Raw genomic sequence first — 17,361 nt, forward strand, 5'->3', positions numbered from 1 at the left:
ACCACAGGAAATGATACCACCACCTCAAGGAAACCCAAACACAAATAGAAAAGGGGACCATACTACCAGTGATTCATCCAGAGGTTCCCTGATGTTACCTAGTATGGTGATGAAACGTCTGAAAACATACCTTCCAGCTCAGCAAGCAAATTTACATCCAGAACCTCAACCCAAGCTACAAATCTTTTCAAAACTCGCTAATACTTGTTAGTACTCAGACATTTGGTGCTACAAATCAAAGTTTAGAATGAACCTCAGGATTAAAGTAGATTTTGATGGATGAATGAATGATTAGCACAATAGAGATTTGAATCTTGAATCTTCTTGCTCTGTACAGTTCAGTGCTACTATACGAGATGTGAATGGATTTATTACTGTGTATTCCTACATGAGCTTAACTGAGAACTAGTCATTTGCAAAAAAGTGTTTTTTTTTCTCTCTGTAAAACACATAAAACATTAATTACTTTCAGAAGTTTAAAAAGTAAACTTACCCCATTACACAGGACAGCAAGAACTGCATCACAAATATGGTATTTGACCAACCTTCAAAATTAACTGCCTGAAAAGGAAAACAATAGCTTCTTTAATGGAGTCAGCGAGTCAGAGTCTGTCATACTGTATGGAAACAGACCCTTTGATCCAACCAGTCTATACCAGCTGTAAGCCCAACCTAAACTAGTCCCACCTGCCTGAGTTTACCTACCTCTCCAAACATTTCTTATTCATGCATTTATCCAAATGCCTTTTAAACATTGTAATTGTACCCTCATCCTCCACTTCCTCTAAAGTTCATTCCACACATGAAACATTTTGAAAAAAAAAGTTGCCCTTCATGCCCCTTTTAAATCTCTTCTCACCTTAAAAACATGCCGCCCCCCACCATCTTGACATCCCACACCCTAGGAAAATAACATCTGTCATTCACCTTATCATGATTTTAAAAACCTCCAAGGACAATTCTCAACCTCCTACAATCCTGTGGAAAGTAGTCCCAGCCTGTCCAGTCTCGTCATTTAACTCAAACTTTCCACTCCAGCAATATCCTGAAATCTTTTCTGAACCATCTCCACCTTGATAATTTCCTTCCGATAACAGGGCGATCAGAACTGTACACAGTACTCCACAAGAGGCCTTACCAATGTCCTGTACAAACTCAACATGACTTCCCAATTCTTTTACTCAAAGATCTGAACAATGAAAGCAAGCATGCTAAACGCCTTAACCATCCTATCTATAATCTCTTCTAAAAATGTGGAAGGTGCAATATTATATTAAACGCCTTTTTTTTACTGAACTGCTCCAATTATCCTTTATTCAAACTAAAGTGTTTCTCATCCACTTGCTTGATGGCTCAACAACTTTATCCACTGAGATGCAAATCACAATCTCATACAGCCCAGATTTGATTCCCAGCCCTTGAAGTAAATGATCTCACCCAGAGTGAGATCTGGATGTGGGCTAGAGTTCCTGTTAAAATTACTTATCCAGGAAATGGAAGAATGAGGGAGCAAAATTAGTAACTTTGGAACTATGATCCATCATGAAATAGCTCAAAATCTCAATAGAAGAAGAAATGCTTCCACTGCTCCCTACCACCAACCGGATTCATTCCTCCCATTGACTAATCAGGTTGTACCCTCTACCTGTCTTCACCTATCCCCACTTCACCATCCTGCCCCTCCCTCCCCCTTTATCAGCAGACCCCTGCCAAGTTTTTCCAGCAATTTGTTTTTGAAGTTGGGACTACTCAACCTTGAGAGAGGGGAGGCCAAGAGATATGTTTGGAGTTTTCAAAATCATGAGCAGGCGGAACAGAGTAGATCTACTTATAAAAGGAAGAATGAGGGGGCAGAGATTTAAAAATCATGTCCAAATGAAGCAAGGGTGATCAGCAAAGAAAATTTCACATAGCGAATTGTTAGGCAATGGACTACATTGGACTAGATGTGGAAGAGGCAGGTTTAATGGAGACATTCAAGAGGGCTCTAGTTTTATTTTAAAACTGATAGCAATGGGGTGTAGAGATATGAAGAAAAGACAGACGACTATTACTAGATAAGAGTTAGTACATGGATGAAGGGCTGAAAGGCTTCTTTCAGCACCATAATAATTGTAATATTGGTGTTTGTGTAAATAAATATTAATACACACTCAGGCCAGATGTATAATATGGTTACTTTTAGTGATACTCAGATTTTTAAAAATACTTAATTTTGAAAAAGTAACAAAGAGGATAGATGAAGGCAGGTTGATACAATCTATATTGACTTCAGTAAGGTGTTCAATGGAGTTCCACATGATAGACTGGTCAGCAAGATTAGATCACATGGATTACAGGCAGAACTGTATTCTTGATACAGAACTGGCTTGAAGTTAGGAGACAGAGGGTGGTGGCTTTTCAGATTGGAGGCCTATGACCAACAATGTCACAGGAATTGGTGCTGGGCCCACTGCTTTTGGTCATTTATGTAAATAATTTTCATGTCAACATAGGCGACATGGTTAATATGTTTGCAGATGACACCTAAATTGGTGGTATAGTGGACAGCCAAGAGGGTGCCTCAGAGTACAATGGGGCCTTAATCAGATGGGCCTTCAGGCTGAAGAATGGCAGATGGGAGTTTAATTTAGATAAATGGGAGGTGCTGCATTTTGGAAAGGCAAATCAAGAAAGGACTTATACACTTAATCTAGGGAGTAATCCTGAACAAAGACCTAGGGAATGCAGGTTCACAGTTCCTTGAAAGTAGAGTCGCAGGTAGACAGGATAGTGAGGGCGGCATTGGTATGCTTGCCTTTATTGGTCAATGCATTGAGTACAGGAGTTGGGAGGTCATGTTGCAACTAAACAGGATATTGGTTGGGCCACTTTTGGAATACTGTATTCAATTCTGGTCTCCCACCAAAACGGAGAATGCTGTGAAACTCGAGAGGTATCAGAAAAGATTTATAATGATGTCGCATGGGTTGCGGGGTTTGAGTCTTTGGGAGAGGCTGGGTCTATTTTCCCTGAAGTGGAGACTGTGTGGGTGACCTTATGGAGGTTGATAAAATCTGAGGGGTACAGATAGGGTGAATTTTCCCCAAGGTGGGGGATTCCAAAACTAGAGGTCATAGGTTTAAAGGTGAGGGTGGAAAGATTTAAAAGGGACTTAAGCGGCTTTTTTCTATGCAGAGGGTAGTGGGATACGGAATGAGTTGCTGGAAGTGGGGAAGGCTGGTACAATTACAAATATTTAAAAGGCATCTGAATGAATTTATGAATAGGAAGAGTTTTAAGGGATATGGGTCAAATGCTGGCAAATGTGACTAGATTAATTTAGGATATCTGGTCAGCATGGATGAGTTGGACCGAAGGGTCTGTTTCCATGATGTATGTCACTATGACTCTAAGTTAACTGGCTTGAAATGAATCTGAATCCCTGCATGGTATGAAATAAAAGTGTATTACATCTTGTAAAAGCCAAAAGGTAGGATTCAACAAAAATGAAAGATAATTTGAAAATCCCTAAAAGCCAAAGAGCATGATTCTGTTCTTCTCATGCAGCAGCATTTATTTTATTGTTCTTTCCCTAGGTTACACCCCCCAATATACAGGAACACTGAATTCCCAAGTAACAATCAAACCTAGATGCAAATCAAATCAAATCTTTATGGTTCCAAAGCAGCTCATCTCTTTACTTTATTCCTCAAACACAAAATGCAGAGCTGTAGGAGGTCATTAAGAGCTGTAGAAAATGATCAAATATAGCAGATGCCCATTGGGTGTTGAATGCTTCACATTATACAAATATATTAGACATATGCTTGATCAAGAATATTATAAAAAATTATAATAATTTCCATGGTATCTAATATTTAAGGACATTTTCTGAAACACACAAAGTAGTGACCAAAAATAAAACTGTCTAAGCTGTCCTTCTACCCTATTCTACAAAAATACATCAGGCCGACATCCAACTAAACATTCTACTGGTAAGTTAAGGGTTTTGAATATTTCAGAGAAAGAATCTAGCAATCAAAGTCTGCAACTGTTTCAAAAAGGTAAAAGGAACTTTAGTTAGCAATGCCATGCAGAACGAGAGGTTTCTAAAATTGTAGCTCTTGAAAATGTTTGCGTTTTCAATCTCCATAGCACTTCCCACATAACCTGCCAAGAACAGGCTCAATTAAGCCACTCTATGGTTCTAAAAGAGAAGATCTATTCTACTCAAAGCTCCCAGGGCTCCCTTTTTCCATAAGGTACACTGTTTTTGAAGAAATTCCAACCGGTCAGATATCAAGTCTGAGTGATTACTTCAACAACTCTACTGTCAGAACAGCTGCAAGCAGAAAGCCTTTCACAAATAAACCAGTGTTCATGTGCTTTCCATGCATATTCCAACAAACTGCTTCAAGACAGTAGGAGTACGATTAAAGTACTATTCAACTTAAATGGTCACTTTTTAATAATGCTGCATCTGTATTTCACTAAACTGAAATTAAACCAACAGAGCCGATTTTAGGTTCGCTCCTTTAGTTCACTGACAACTGGAGAGAAAAGAGGGGTAATATTGAGTGGAAAATCCTCTAATTTTCTGGCTTCCTTCTTCCAATTTTCCTTTCAGTTCATATTGCAAACTGAACAAAAATCCATCAACACAACATCCACCATGATCCTAATTTTGCTGCATGTCACATTGATACTCAAGGAAGGTTAATATTATTTAGCAAAGACACTGTTTCAATATCTTTCATTGTATCGGTTTCTCCAGTACCTTTAGTTTTAACGAAGTGTATACATTGATGGGTCATTATTTTGTTGCTCTTCACTCATCAAATCATGAAGGAAGTTTCCAATTGTTCATGTTTGGCTGGCTTTTTAGTTTGAAGATGCATTATTCCTCTCAAACATTAGTTTTAGTCAGTGTTGATGGGTATAATGAAATGGATTTGACTATTAGTTAGTCACCTCAAGAACTAGAAAACACTTCATACCTTTTTTCAAAAACAAAGTGCTGTCATTAAAACAAAGTGATTGGAAAGGCTGTTAAAACCAAAGTCTTTAAGATGCAATGAATCTTGGACTTCCACTCATACACAACTGCCAAATTTTATTATATCCAGATCTAAGAGATGGTTAGTTCTAGATATTTTTAAAAAATCTATATAATTTTGTTGCTGTATTGTTTAAGCAATGAAATTGGGATTGATAGATCTTTGAAGGCTGTCAATGTGGGATAGGGTGTAAAGAGAAAGTCCTTCTGATCTATAGAATGAAGAATGCCTTAATGAACAGGATTTCATGGATGGTGGACAACCTTGTGAATTTAAAGGGGGTTGAAATGAGGAAGGAAGTTAATTATTTGGAAAAGAAAAAAGGCACTAAAAACTAAGGGTGGGAAATGGGTGGAGAACAGAGATTGAAATATCTTTGTAAACTGAAAGAACCTCCGATCATTTTTTAAAACTGGTAATTCGTCCATTATTTTCATCACAAATTATATTTCTCAAAAATAAATTTTTTGAGCTGTCATTTTGAAATTCAAACTGGAGTCTCTGGTATTATTAACATTTTCCAGGAATCCTTTATATAAAAATGTAATTAACTGCTACAAACCTATCATGCAACAATTACTACAAACAGCAGTTGCAAAGGTTTTCTTTTGATAAAAGGGCATCCCTGTAGAGAACTTCTGCCAATAGCTACACTACAAACAGTAGATCAGCAACACATTATTCAGTATCCAAAGCCAAACTGTACTTTAGAGTTCAAAGATGCTGATGCCAACTTTCATGTAGCTCGTGTTCTTGTATCATTAAAGAATTTCTGCAATAGCTTAACCAAGACCTTACTGAAAGCTGGTTCAAGTTGCAGGGGCCCAATGGCCTACCCTCCCCCTCTGCTATTTGTTACATTCTCATAACTGACTTTTAGTTTCTACTTGAAGCCTCTTTTTCTACTCTGTAGAAGGATGCAATCTGTTTCCAGCAGTCAGAATTCTGACTTAAGTTTGTTATAGTTCAGCAGAACATTAAACTGATTATTGCTGATTTAGTTTCCCTGTACTAGCAAAGAGACCACACACTAATATCAGATGTCAGTCATCCATTTAGAAAGCTTGTTTGTGGCTAGTAGTGCGAATTTGAGATCCTATGGTGCCAATGACTGACAGCTTCATGTCTCGAGATATTTTTAGCAGCTCTTGGCTGTTTGAAACAGTTGTTCCCTCTTCTACAATTATCAGAGGCTTAGAGATGAAGATGATGGTTCCATAGGGTGGAGTCCAAGGTCTAGAGAGACTATCTACTTAACAAGGCCATAATTTTGTTGTGAGCAGACTCAACACAATACTACAGTTGGTATTCTTGATGTGTTTCAGGATTAGGACTTTTCTGCAGGGCGACACAGATTTGAGTGTCTGGACTGTTAAGACAGGTGCAATGGCAAAAATGTTGTCAATGGACACAAAGAAAGTAAAATAAAGGAAGTGAGGGAGGGACAACAGTCAGAAATAAAATTGATTAGAGCAATCTAATGCACATAATCATACAGTTCAAAAGAAGCCCTTCGACCCACTGAGTGTCTTCGTAGCTTGTGGTAGCACATGCTGAAGGGTGGAACTCCTACTTTAAGAGCTAATTTCTTTTAAAAAAATCAAAATTGTATCAAATGTTTAGCTTGGAAAATGCTTACCTTGTGAAGGTCACCTGTGAAGTATGCAATGACCAAAGAAGGCAGAATCATAAAGAGGGCGTTGTAATAAAGTAGCCCATATTTACCCAGTTCCTACAAAGAAACCACAGTAATCAGTATAATCACAATCCAAATATTGAGGATCTGGACAATACAGTAACAGCAGCCTTTCACTTTTGAGGTCCAAACTTTAATTGTACAGGAGGAGGATGCCTTATCAATCATTTAGAAATGGAATTCAAACTGTCAATATCAATCTACTAAATTTTAAACCCTCAGCATAAAAATGAATGGTATTGTATTTACTACCTAATTGCATGGACAGTGTGAAAGATGGGAAAAAATAATGACATTTGTGCCGAAGGTGGCACATTATTTTGGCAATGAGGAGTGACTTTTACTGAGCAAACAAAAAAACAGAACTACGGATGCTGGAAATCGGAAACAAAAACAAATTGCTGAAAAAATTTGACTAAACAACAATGAAGGAACAGTGATACATTTTCAAGTTAGAATAGTGTAGGGCTTGGAATGGAACTTGGTGTTCCCATACATCTTTGGTCCTCAGCTTTCTGTGCGGTAGAGATCACTGATTTGGAGGACCATTGAGCTGCCTTGAGGTAGTGCACTGCATTTATAGGTGGGAGACACACATTGTATCATGAGTAGACTCAATGCATTTTTAAGGTGGTGTATTGGGTGCCAATCAAACAAGCTGATTGGTCCTGATACGCAGTGAGCTTCAAGTCACGTTGGAACTGCACCAAACAATGAAGTGAAGAATATCCCATTGTACTTCACCAATGCCTCATAGATGGTATATAGGTTTCAAGCAATCAAGAAGTGAGTTACTGACTGCAAAATGCTTAGCCTCTGGTTTGCTCTGGTAACCAGCATTGATGCAGTTGGCTCAGTTACTGATGAATGGCAACCTCCCAAGATGTTGACAATGGGAGATTCAATAATAGTAATGCCATCAAATGTCATGGGGCGATAATCAGACTGTCATTGGAAAATGGTCAATGCCTGGTACTTAATGTAGCACAAATGTTATTTGCCACTTAGCAGTGCAACCTTGAATGTTGTCCAGGTTTTGCTACATACACAGCAAGGACTAATTCGCAAATGATGCTCGGCATTACATAACCAATGGACATTCCGACTTCTGAACCTATGATAAAAGGAAGATCATTGATAAGCAGCTGATGACTGGGCCTGAGGTCATTACTCTCAATACACACACAGGTCTGAAAATGCCAGATTTCATTTGATTTCAGAAATTAAGCAGATGATAGGGGAGGCAGCAAATGACTGAAGGTTAGCTAGTGTGGCGCCATTAAGTTAGGTGGTAAGGAAAAGCCAAGGAACTAAGAACACAGTGTGACATTATTGGTGGGCAAGTTGTTGGAGGGGATGCGAAGGGACAGGATTAACATGTATTGAAAGGCAAGGACTGATTAAGGATAGTCAGCATGGCTCTGTGCATGGGAAATCACATCTCATCAACTTGATTACTTATTTTATGGGGGCGGGGGGAAGGAGTCCAGAACTCGAGGGCATAGGTTTAGGGTGAGAGGAGAAAGATATAAAAGAGCCCTAACGGGCAACTTTTCACTCAGAGGGTGTTACGCATATAGAGTTAGCTGCCATAGGAAGCGGTGGAGGCTAGTACAATTGCAACATTTAAAAGGCATCTGGATGGGTATATGAATAGGAACGGTTTGGAGGGATATGGGCTGGGTGCTGGCAGGTGAGACTAGATTGGATTGGGATACCTGGCTGGCGTGGACGAGTTGGACCAAATGATCTATTTCCATGCTGTACATCTCTATGACTCTAAGTGACAAAGTGAATTGAAGGCAGAGAGTAGAAATTGTCTATACGGACTTCAGTAAGGTGTTCAACAAGGTTTCGCATGGGAAACTGGTTAACAAGGTTAGATCACATGGGATACAGGGAAAACTAACCATTTGAATACAAAACTAGCTCAAAGATAGAAGACAGAGGGCGGTAGTGGATAGCTGCTTTTTGGACTGGAAGCCTGTGACCAGCTGTGTGCTGCAAGGATTGCTGCTGGGTCCATTTCCTTTTGACTTTTGTGTGAATGATTTGGATGGGAATATGTTTAGTAAGTTGGCAGATAACACCAAAAATGGTGGTGTAGTAGACGGTGAAGGTTATCGCAGAGTACAATGGCACCTTGAGCAGATGGGAGTTTAAATTTAGATAAATGCGAGATGCTGCATTTTGGAAAGGCTAATCAGAGCAGGACTTATACACTTAATGGCATGGTCCTGGGGAGTGTTGCCAAACAAAGAGACCTTGGTGTGCATGGTCACAGTTCCTTGAAAGTGGAGACAGGGTAATGAAGGTGACATTTGGTACGCTTGCCTTTATTGGTCAGTGCACTGAATATAGGAGTTGAGAGGTCATGCTGCGGCTATACAGGATATTGGTTAGGTCACCTTTGGAATTCTGCATTCAATTTTGGTATCCCTGCTACAGGAAGGATGTTGTGAAACTTGAAAGGGTTCAGAAATGATTTACAAGGATGTTGCCAGGTTGGAGGGTATAAGCTGGGACAGCTGAATAGTCAGGCTCTTTTCACTGGAGCATCGGTGGGTGAGGAGGGATCTTATATAAGTTTATAATATCACTGGACATAGATAAGGTGAATAGTCAATGTCTTTTCCCCCAGCATTGGCAAGTCTAAAATTAGAGGGCACAGTTTAAGGTGAGAGAGGAAGATCTAAAAGGCAATAAGGGCCAACCTTTTCCACACGGAGGGTGATTTGTGCATGGAATAAACTGCTAGAGAAAGTGACAGAGGGTAGTACAATTACAACATTTAAAAGGCGTACGGATGGGTACATGAATAGGAAAGCTTTTGAGCGACATGAACCAAATACGAGCAAATGGGACGAGATTAGTTCAGAATATCTGGGCAGCATGGACGAGTTGTACCAAAGGGCGTGTTTCCATGCTGTACATCTATGAGCCAGGCCTTGTTAGCACTCAAATGGAAGATTACCTGGGAATACCACGTGCTGTAGGCTTTTGGGACTCCTGTGGTGCAGTGACAGTGTCTCTATCTCTGAGCTCAAGTCTCACCTACTTCAAAGTTATGAAACAACATCTTTGAATAGGTTTATCAAGAAAGTATTTACGCTCAGGAATAGTGTCGAGAGTGAGCACCGCCAGTCAGGCAGCATCCAACAAGCAGGAGAATTGACATTTCAGGCATAAGCCCTTCATTAGGAATGAGGCTTGTGGGCCAAGTGGACCAAGATAAATGGGAGGGTGGTGGGGCTTTGGGGGTGGGGTAGTGAGAGTGTGATAGGTAGATGAAGGTGGAGGTGATGGTGATAGGTTGGAAAGGAGGGTGGAGCAGATACGTGGGAAGGAAAATGGATAGGTAGGACAGGTCAAGGGGACGATGCAGAGTTAGAAGGTTGGATCTGGGATAAGATAGGGGAAGAGGCACGGGGGAGGAAAATGAAGAAAATGGTGAAATCCATATTGATCCCATGTGGTTGGAGGGTCCCAAGGCGGAAGATGAGGCATTCTTTCTCCAGGAAGTGGGTGGTAAGGGTTTGGCAATGGAGGCGCCCCAGGACCTGCATGCCCCTGGGAGTTAAAGTGTTCGGCCATGGGGCAGTGCGGTTGTTTCGTGCGTGTCGCAGAAATGTTCTCTGAAGCATTCAGCATGTAGACATCCTGTCTCCTCAGTATACAGGAAGACTGCATTGGGAGCAATGAATACTGTAAATGACCTGTGTGGAAGTGCAGGTAAATCTCTGATGGATGTGGAAGGATCCTTTGGGGCCTTGGATGGAAGTGAGGGGGGAGATGTGGGCACAGGTTTTGCAATTCTCACAGTGACAAGGTAAAGTGCTGGGAGGGAAAGGTGGCTAGGTGGGGGCATGTCCATGACAAGAGAATTGTGGTGGGAATAGTCTTTACGGAATGCAGATAGGGGTGAGGAGGGAAATATAACACATGACTGGTGGTGGGAGCTGTTTGTAGGTGGCAGAAATGGCAGATGATGATGTGATGTATCTGGAGGTTAGTGGGGTGGAAGGTGAGGGCCAGGGAGGTTCTGGCCTTGTTGCGTTGGGAGGGGTGAGGTTCAAGGACAGAGGTGCGGGAAGTGGAGGTGATGTGCTAGAGGGCATCATCGATTACATGGGAGGGGAAATTGCGGTCTAAGGGTGGTGGCCATCTGGGGTGTTCCTTGCTGAAACTGGTCCTCCTGGGAGCAGATGTGGCAGAGACAGAGGAATTGGGAATAAGGGATAGCATTTTTTTACAGTAGGAAAGGTGGGAGGTGGTGTAGCCTGGGTAGCTGTGGGAGCCGGTGGGTTTGGAGAAGATGTCAGTGTTGAGTTGGTCACTGTTGATGGAAATGAAGGGGTCCGGGAAGGGGAGGGAGGTGTCTGAGACAGTCCAGGTGAACTCAAATCAGAATGGAAAATGTTAGTGAAGTTGATGAACCGTTCAACCTCCTCATGGGAGCACGAGGTGGCGCCAATAGCCATCAATGTAATGGAGGAAATGGGGCCAGTGTAGCTGCAGAAGGTGGACTGTTCCATGTACCTGACGAAGAAACAGGGATAGCTGGGGCCTATGCGGGTGCCCATGGCTAGTCCTTTGGTCTGGAGGAAGTGGGAGGATTCAAAGGAGAAATTGAGGGTGAGGGTGAGAAATTGAGGGCCAGTCGAATAAGAGTGTCAGTGGAAGGATACTGATGGGGACACTGGGAGTGGAAGAAATGGAGGGCTTAAAGACCTTCGTCATGGCAGACACATGTGAAAAGGGACTGGATGCCTGTGGTGAAGATGAGGCGTTTATGGCCAGGGAAACTAAAGTCATGGAGGAGGTAGAAGGCTAAGGTGATGCACCGAACATAGGTGGGGAGTTCCTTGACTCTGTGCATGGGGGGGAACACATGATCAACATATGTGGAGATGAGTTTGGTGGGACAGGAGCAAGACAAGACGATAGGCCAGCCAGAGTAGTCAGGTTTGAGATTTTTAGGTAGGAGGTAGAATCAGGCAGTGCGGGGTTCCCGGACGACGAAGTTGGAAGGTGTGGGTGGGTGATCCCTGAGGTGAAAAGGTAGTGCATGGTCTGGGAGATGATGGTAGGTGAGATCATAGTCAAGGGGGCAGTAGGAGAGAGTGCCCACAGGTTGGCACCTGGCTTCAGTAGTGTAGAAGTCAGTGCGCCAAACTACCACCCTGTCCCCTTGTCCACTGCTTGATGGGGAGGCTGGGATTGGAGCGGAGGGAATGGAGGCTGTGCTTTGCAAGGGTGGGTGACTGAGTGGGTGAGGGGTGGTAGGCTGGTTGAGGCAGTCAATGTCCTGGTAGCAATTGGAAATAAAGAGATCGAGGTGGTAACAGGCCAGCACGGGGTGTCCGGATGAGGTGTTGCAGGCAGGAGAAGGGATCCTTGACGGGTGGGTGAGAGTCTTGGTGGAAAAAGTAAGCTCGGAGGCGAACAGAGAAGTGTTCCTCAGAACCCTAGGATTGAGCTGATTGACGTCCAACACTAAATTACATTCCTATAGCATAGTTATTAAGGTTCTACGTATATCTCATTACACTGGTTATTAAAAATTCCTGCAGACCAATTTCCTGTCCATATGATTTTTTTTAAACACAGCTTATGAAGTATGTAAGGAGTCAAAATCTGCATCTTTGTTTTGTATTGTTGAAGCAGAAGCAGTTCAATAACTAAATCTGTTTGCAGTAAATTACTCATATATTGCTCTTGACAAATAACTGGGGAGAAAGGCAAAAACATTTATACAAGATGTGCCACCTACAAAAACTAATTACTTCCCTGCAATCTTATAGTCAATAGTAGACACAGCTTCAAACATGTATCCACATTTCCTTAAAAGATGCAAAAAAATCAAACTCAGTTACTCAATGTTAAAGCATTCCAAGGGAAATAGCTATCAATTAAATGCAGTATGAAAACTCTCAAAGGTTAATATAGTAATTAATAAAATGTTGGACTGTTGAGAAGACAAACAAGAAACTGAGTTTTAAAATTTAACACAAAATTGTCAAGTCACCATAATTTAGCCTGGACTCAGATATTGAATGCAGTAGACAGGAACCTTTTCAGTCTTCAGACATACAACTTGTGCCAAGGAAACAGGCTTGCTAATATAACAACTATGCTTATGGAAAATATCAATAAAACTGCAGACCACTTAATGTTACATCAGCTGTGGGAAATAATTTGGTATCCATTATTCAAGATGAAATCAGATGAATATGTAGAGGCATTTTGGCTATTCAAATACATACAAAATAGATTAAAAGATAAGACATGATTAACAAATCTAAGAGTTTTGATTTTTCTAAAGTGACTATTTGAACAGGTAAAGAGAACCTAAGAGGTGTAGTGGATATGGCACTTCATGTGGAGTGAGTTGGAGATTATTTTTTAAAAATATTTAAAAGGGCAGAGAGTAGAAAAGCTGGTCAACAGGCAGGGGAATCAAAGGGTCAGGTAATCAGGTGTTGCTGGAACAGAGAAGAGTAAGAAATGTGTTCCAGAGGTTTAAAGCTGGATATACAAAAAAATATGATTTTCAGTATAGTGAAATCTGGTACAGTACACCTAAAAACAAAAAGCAGCCAATTTTACAAAAAGGACAATAAAATATATTTGCAGAACATAGTTGCCAGAGGTATATTCAACTAAAAGCAAGTACAGAACTTAATGAGAGTTATGCATTTTGGCTGAAGACACAAAAAATAGCAGCACTTACAAGAATGGTATTGAGACGGAGGATCAGCCATGATATGCTGAATGGCAAAGTGGGCTCAATGTTCTGAATAACCTACTCCTGCTCCCATTTTCTACATTTCTAAACTCGTTACAAAGACATGGAGACACCCAGAATTGTAAATGAAAACCTATTTAAAACTTCAATTGTAAGAAAAAACATTTTTATAAAACACCAGCTTGAAGAGTTTTGTTAAGTAGGTACAAAGTGAAAAGTGCTTATGTTAACATTCTTTAAGATGCAAGGTGAGACCATAATTGAAAGCGAGAAGCTTTCAGAATCTCATTACAGAAAACCACTTAAATCTTCAGAAATCGAAAGTTAATTCATAGAAAGATGCAAAACAGGGAGATTTATGGCTGGGTGAAATTTGAGATGAGGTCATTTCAATAAGAGTTTGATAGGGTGAATGTTTGAGAAGAGTATTTCCTCTGTATGGGAAATTCTTGAAGCATTTGCAAGTATCTTCAGCTAGAAGTGCCAAGAGGATGATCAATCCTGGTCTTCCCTCTGGAGGTCCCCATCATAAATGCCATTCAATTTGATTTGCTCGCATACTTTGTTTCAACTCTTAGTATTGCACTTACTTTGAGTTATATGCATATATTGAACAGAATCTGCCACCATCTTCTACTATGATCTCTTAAATATCTTCTAGGCTTCCATGCTGTTTCTAAATCAACCGAATATTATGTCACTGTAATACAGTGTAAGAAACATCTGAAGTGAATGGATACATCTTGATTTTAAGCCTTAATCAATACTGATAGGATTCAGCTGTCTGGCCTTCACAAAGAACAAGCAGCAGCAACTGCTACAGCTATGGCACTGTAAAAACCATTTTTGAAACTTGAAGATCTGAGTTCCAAGATAAAAGTATCTGAGAGAAGTAAACCAAAGAAACAAAAAGAAAATCACTCGAGTAAGAAAAATGTGTTTCTTTTAAATATGAAGTATTTTTAAAAATCTCAAATACTGAAAAATTTGAACTGAACATGATTGCAAAATTCTATCAACTTTGAGGATTAGCTTTAAGTTTTCCTTATTATATATACTTGACAATTTCCATCTGTGTTACCATCCAGTCAACCATGCATTTAATCTCAAGCAGAGTATCCACTCAGTGGATCAGAGTCTGAAAATTGAACACTAAAGAGACACTTGCTTTACCACTCAAAATAGGGTAATAAAGAAGAATGATAAATTTTAAAAAGTTCTTAAATAAGTGCTTTCCACACACTTTCACAAGAGAAATGATACAGATATTGCAAAGAGGCAAGGGAAATGTGAAACTCTAAATCAACAGTTTACTACTGTAGGTTCTAACATAAAGGTGACCCTAGAAATTCTATTCTGTAGAAAAACAGGTACAAAGGGAGCAAAGCAGAGTCCTTTAAGAATGCAGAAGTGCAGGGCGGAACTCAAGAAAGCAATTAGGAGAACAAAGGCAGGGCATGAGAAAACAGGCAAGATTAAGGAGAATCCCAAGGTATTCGACAAGTATCTCAAGGGGAAGAGAATAACTAGGGAAAGGTTACAACCTAGTAGAGATCAAGGGGGCAATCTGTGCATGAAACTGGAGGATAGTGGCAGAGTATTCAGTACTAAAAATGTCTTTACGCTGGAGAAGGATGCAAGCACAGAATTCAAAAAGATGGACTATGAGGTTCTTGAACAGATTAACACAAGAATTGAGGTGGAGACTTAATGGATTTAAATGCTGATATATCCACAGGTCCAGATGAGTTGTATCTCAGTCAACTATGGGGAGACAGGAGGAAATTACAAACTTTTAAATCATCTCTAGCTACAGAGGTGGTGCTAATGTGGATCCACTTTATAAGAAAAGGTGGCAGAGACAGATCAGGGAATTACAGACCATTGAGTTTAACCTTAGTGGTAGAAAAATATTGGAGAAAATTAACCTCCATTTAGAGGCAAGGTTTGATCAGGGATAGTCAGCATGGCTTTGTCAGAAGGAGGTCATGACTAACAAGTCAACTGGAATTTTGAGAAAAAGCAACATCCAGATGTCTGAATGAGGATTGTACATTTGACATAGTTTATATGGATTTGAGCAAGGTCTTTGACAAGATCCCACATGGGAAACTTGAAGAAAACAGCTCATGTGATCCAGAAGAATTTGGCAAGATAGATCCAAAATTGGCTTATTGACTGAATTCTGGATTAGTGGTGCTGGAAGAGCACAGCAGTTCAGGCAGCATCCAAGTAGCTTCAGCAATGATAGAAGGCTGTTCGTGCAGCTGGAGCCCAATGAACAGTGAAATGCCACAGGGATCAGTATTTGGTCCCTTACTGTTTGTGGTGCAGTCAGTTCTGTTCTCTTATAATCCTGCATTAAGAAAATCACAGCACCATTTAAACTAATGGGACCAGAATTGGGTTTTAACCAATACAATTCAAATTCAAATTTGCGTTAATGAAACACGTAATAACAGAATTACTTATGTTTATAAATTGTGTTGATGAGAAGGTGGTGCTGGGGGCAGTTTGCGTGTGCACATGCACACACATCTGGATGGTTGACAATGAGGTGGAAAGTGTCAGATTACAGACCATGTACAAATTGGTCAGATGGGCACATTAATGGCAGATGAAATTTAACCCTGCTAAATGTGAGGTGATCCATTTAAAAAGAAGTAACATGACAAGGGATGGCAAGACACTAAGAAGATCAAAGGAACATAGATACCTTGGGGCGCTTACCCACAGATCCCAGAAGGACACATTATTAAGGCAGTTAAAGAGGCATATGGGATGCTTTCCTTTGTCAGTCATGGCACAGATTAGAAGATCAGGGCTGAAACGTTGGAGCTGTACAGCACTTTAATTAGGCCACAGCTGGAATACTGTGCAGATAATACATATTTTAGATCAGTGAAGTTAGTCTAGATGGGACCCCATGAATGAACATGCTTGTCAATTATATTCTGACCACCATCGCTGGGAGGGGATACATAGGAAATTCAGAAGGCTATTTTCCTCTTGGGCAGTCTTCAGGATTCAATATAGATTTCAACACTTTTCGGGCCTGAACACTTTTATGTCCTTTATCCACCAACACCCAATGGCCCCGTCATGACATGGGGTACTTTCAGTACAGCCAACGCATTTTCACTTATTAGTCCCAATTACCAGCTTTTCTTTCTCCTATTATTAGCCATCCCTTTGTCTACTGGTTTTTCTATCTCTTGGGGCTCCATCTCCACCCATCACATACATACTCTCCCACCTGTCTTGGGCATATAAACCACCTTTTCTTAACTATCACCAGTTCTGAAGAGTCGTCCCTGGACTCAAATTGTTAACCCTGCTTATTGTCCACAAATGCTGCTAAATCTGCTGAGTTTCTTCAGCAACATCTGTTTTCATTTCACCTGGATGGTGCCTGGGATGGAACACTTCAGCTATAAAGAGGCTGCATAAGATTGAGTTGTTTTCCTTAGAGCAAAGTAAGTTGAGGGGGGCCTCACTGAGGTGTATTAAGATTATGAAGGGCACGGACAGGGTAATTAGAAAGTAGCTGTTGCCCTTAGTTGAAGGGTCAACTAAAAAAGGAGCATATATTCAAGTGGAAGTTAAGGAGGTTTATCGGGGATTGAAGGAAGATTTTTTTTCACCCAGAGGGGGTGCACTTTTCAGGAGGCTAGTTAAGACAGGCAACCTCTCAGTCTTTCACAAGTACTTGGCTAATCACTTGAAGTGCACAACATTCGAGGTTGTGGTCCCAGAGCAGAAAATTAGCACTAATGTAGGATACAGTACATTTTTGGTGGTACAAGCTTGTTAGGCCAAAGGGCCTCCTCTGTACTATTCAAAGAAGAGAGAGCACATCTCAGTCTGTAGATGAAAAC

General features: G+C 40.6%; 1 protein-coding gene across 1 annotated transcript in view; it reads right to left on the bottom strand.

Moving 5' to 3' along the window:
* The window catches only part of LOC140479832 (solute carrier family 35 member D2-like protein), a 49,621-nt gene that overhangs the window by 13,445 nt on the left and 18,815 nt on the right, over positions 1–17,361 (bottom strand). Inside the window, exons 8-9 of the mRNA XM_072574106.1 lie at positions 6,679–6,771; positions 494–561 (exon numbers count right to left, since the gene is read on the bottom strand). Coding sequence (XP_072430207.1) covers positions 494–561; positions 6,679–6,771 — 161 coding nt within the window. The remainder of the gene's footprint in view (positions 1–493; positions 562–6,678; positions 6,772–17,361) is intronic.

This window comes from Chiloscyllium punctatum, chromosome 7, assembly GCF_047496795.1.
Source record: "Chiloscyllium punctatum isolate Juve2018m chromosome 7, sChiPun1.3, whole genome shotgun sequence".
Classification (NCBI taxonomy): Eukaryota; Metazoa; Chordata; class Chondrichthyes; order Orectolobiformes; family Hemiscylliidae; genus Chiloscyllium; species Chiloscyllium punctatum.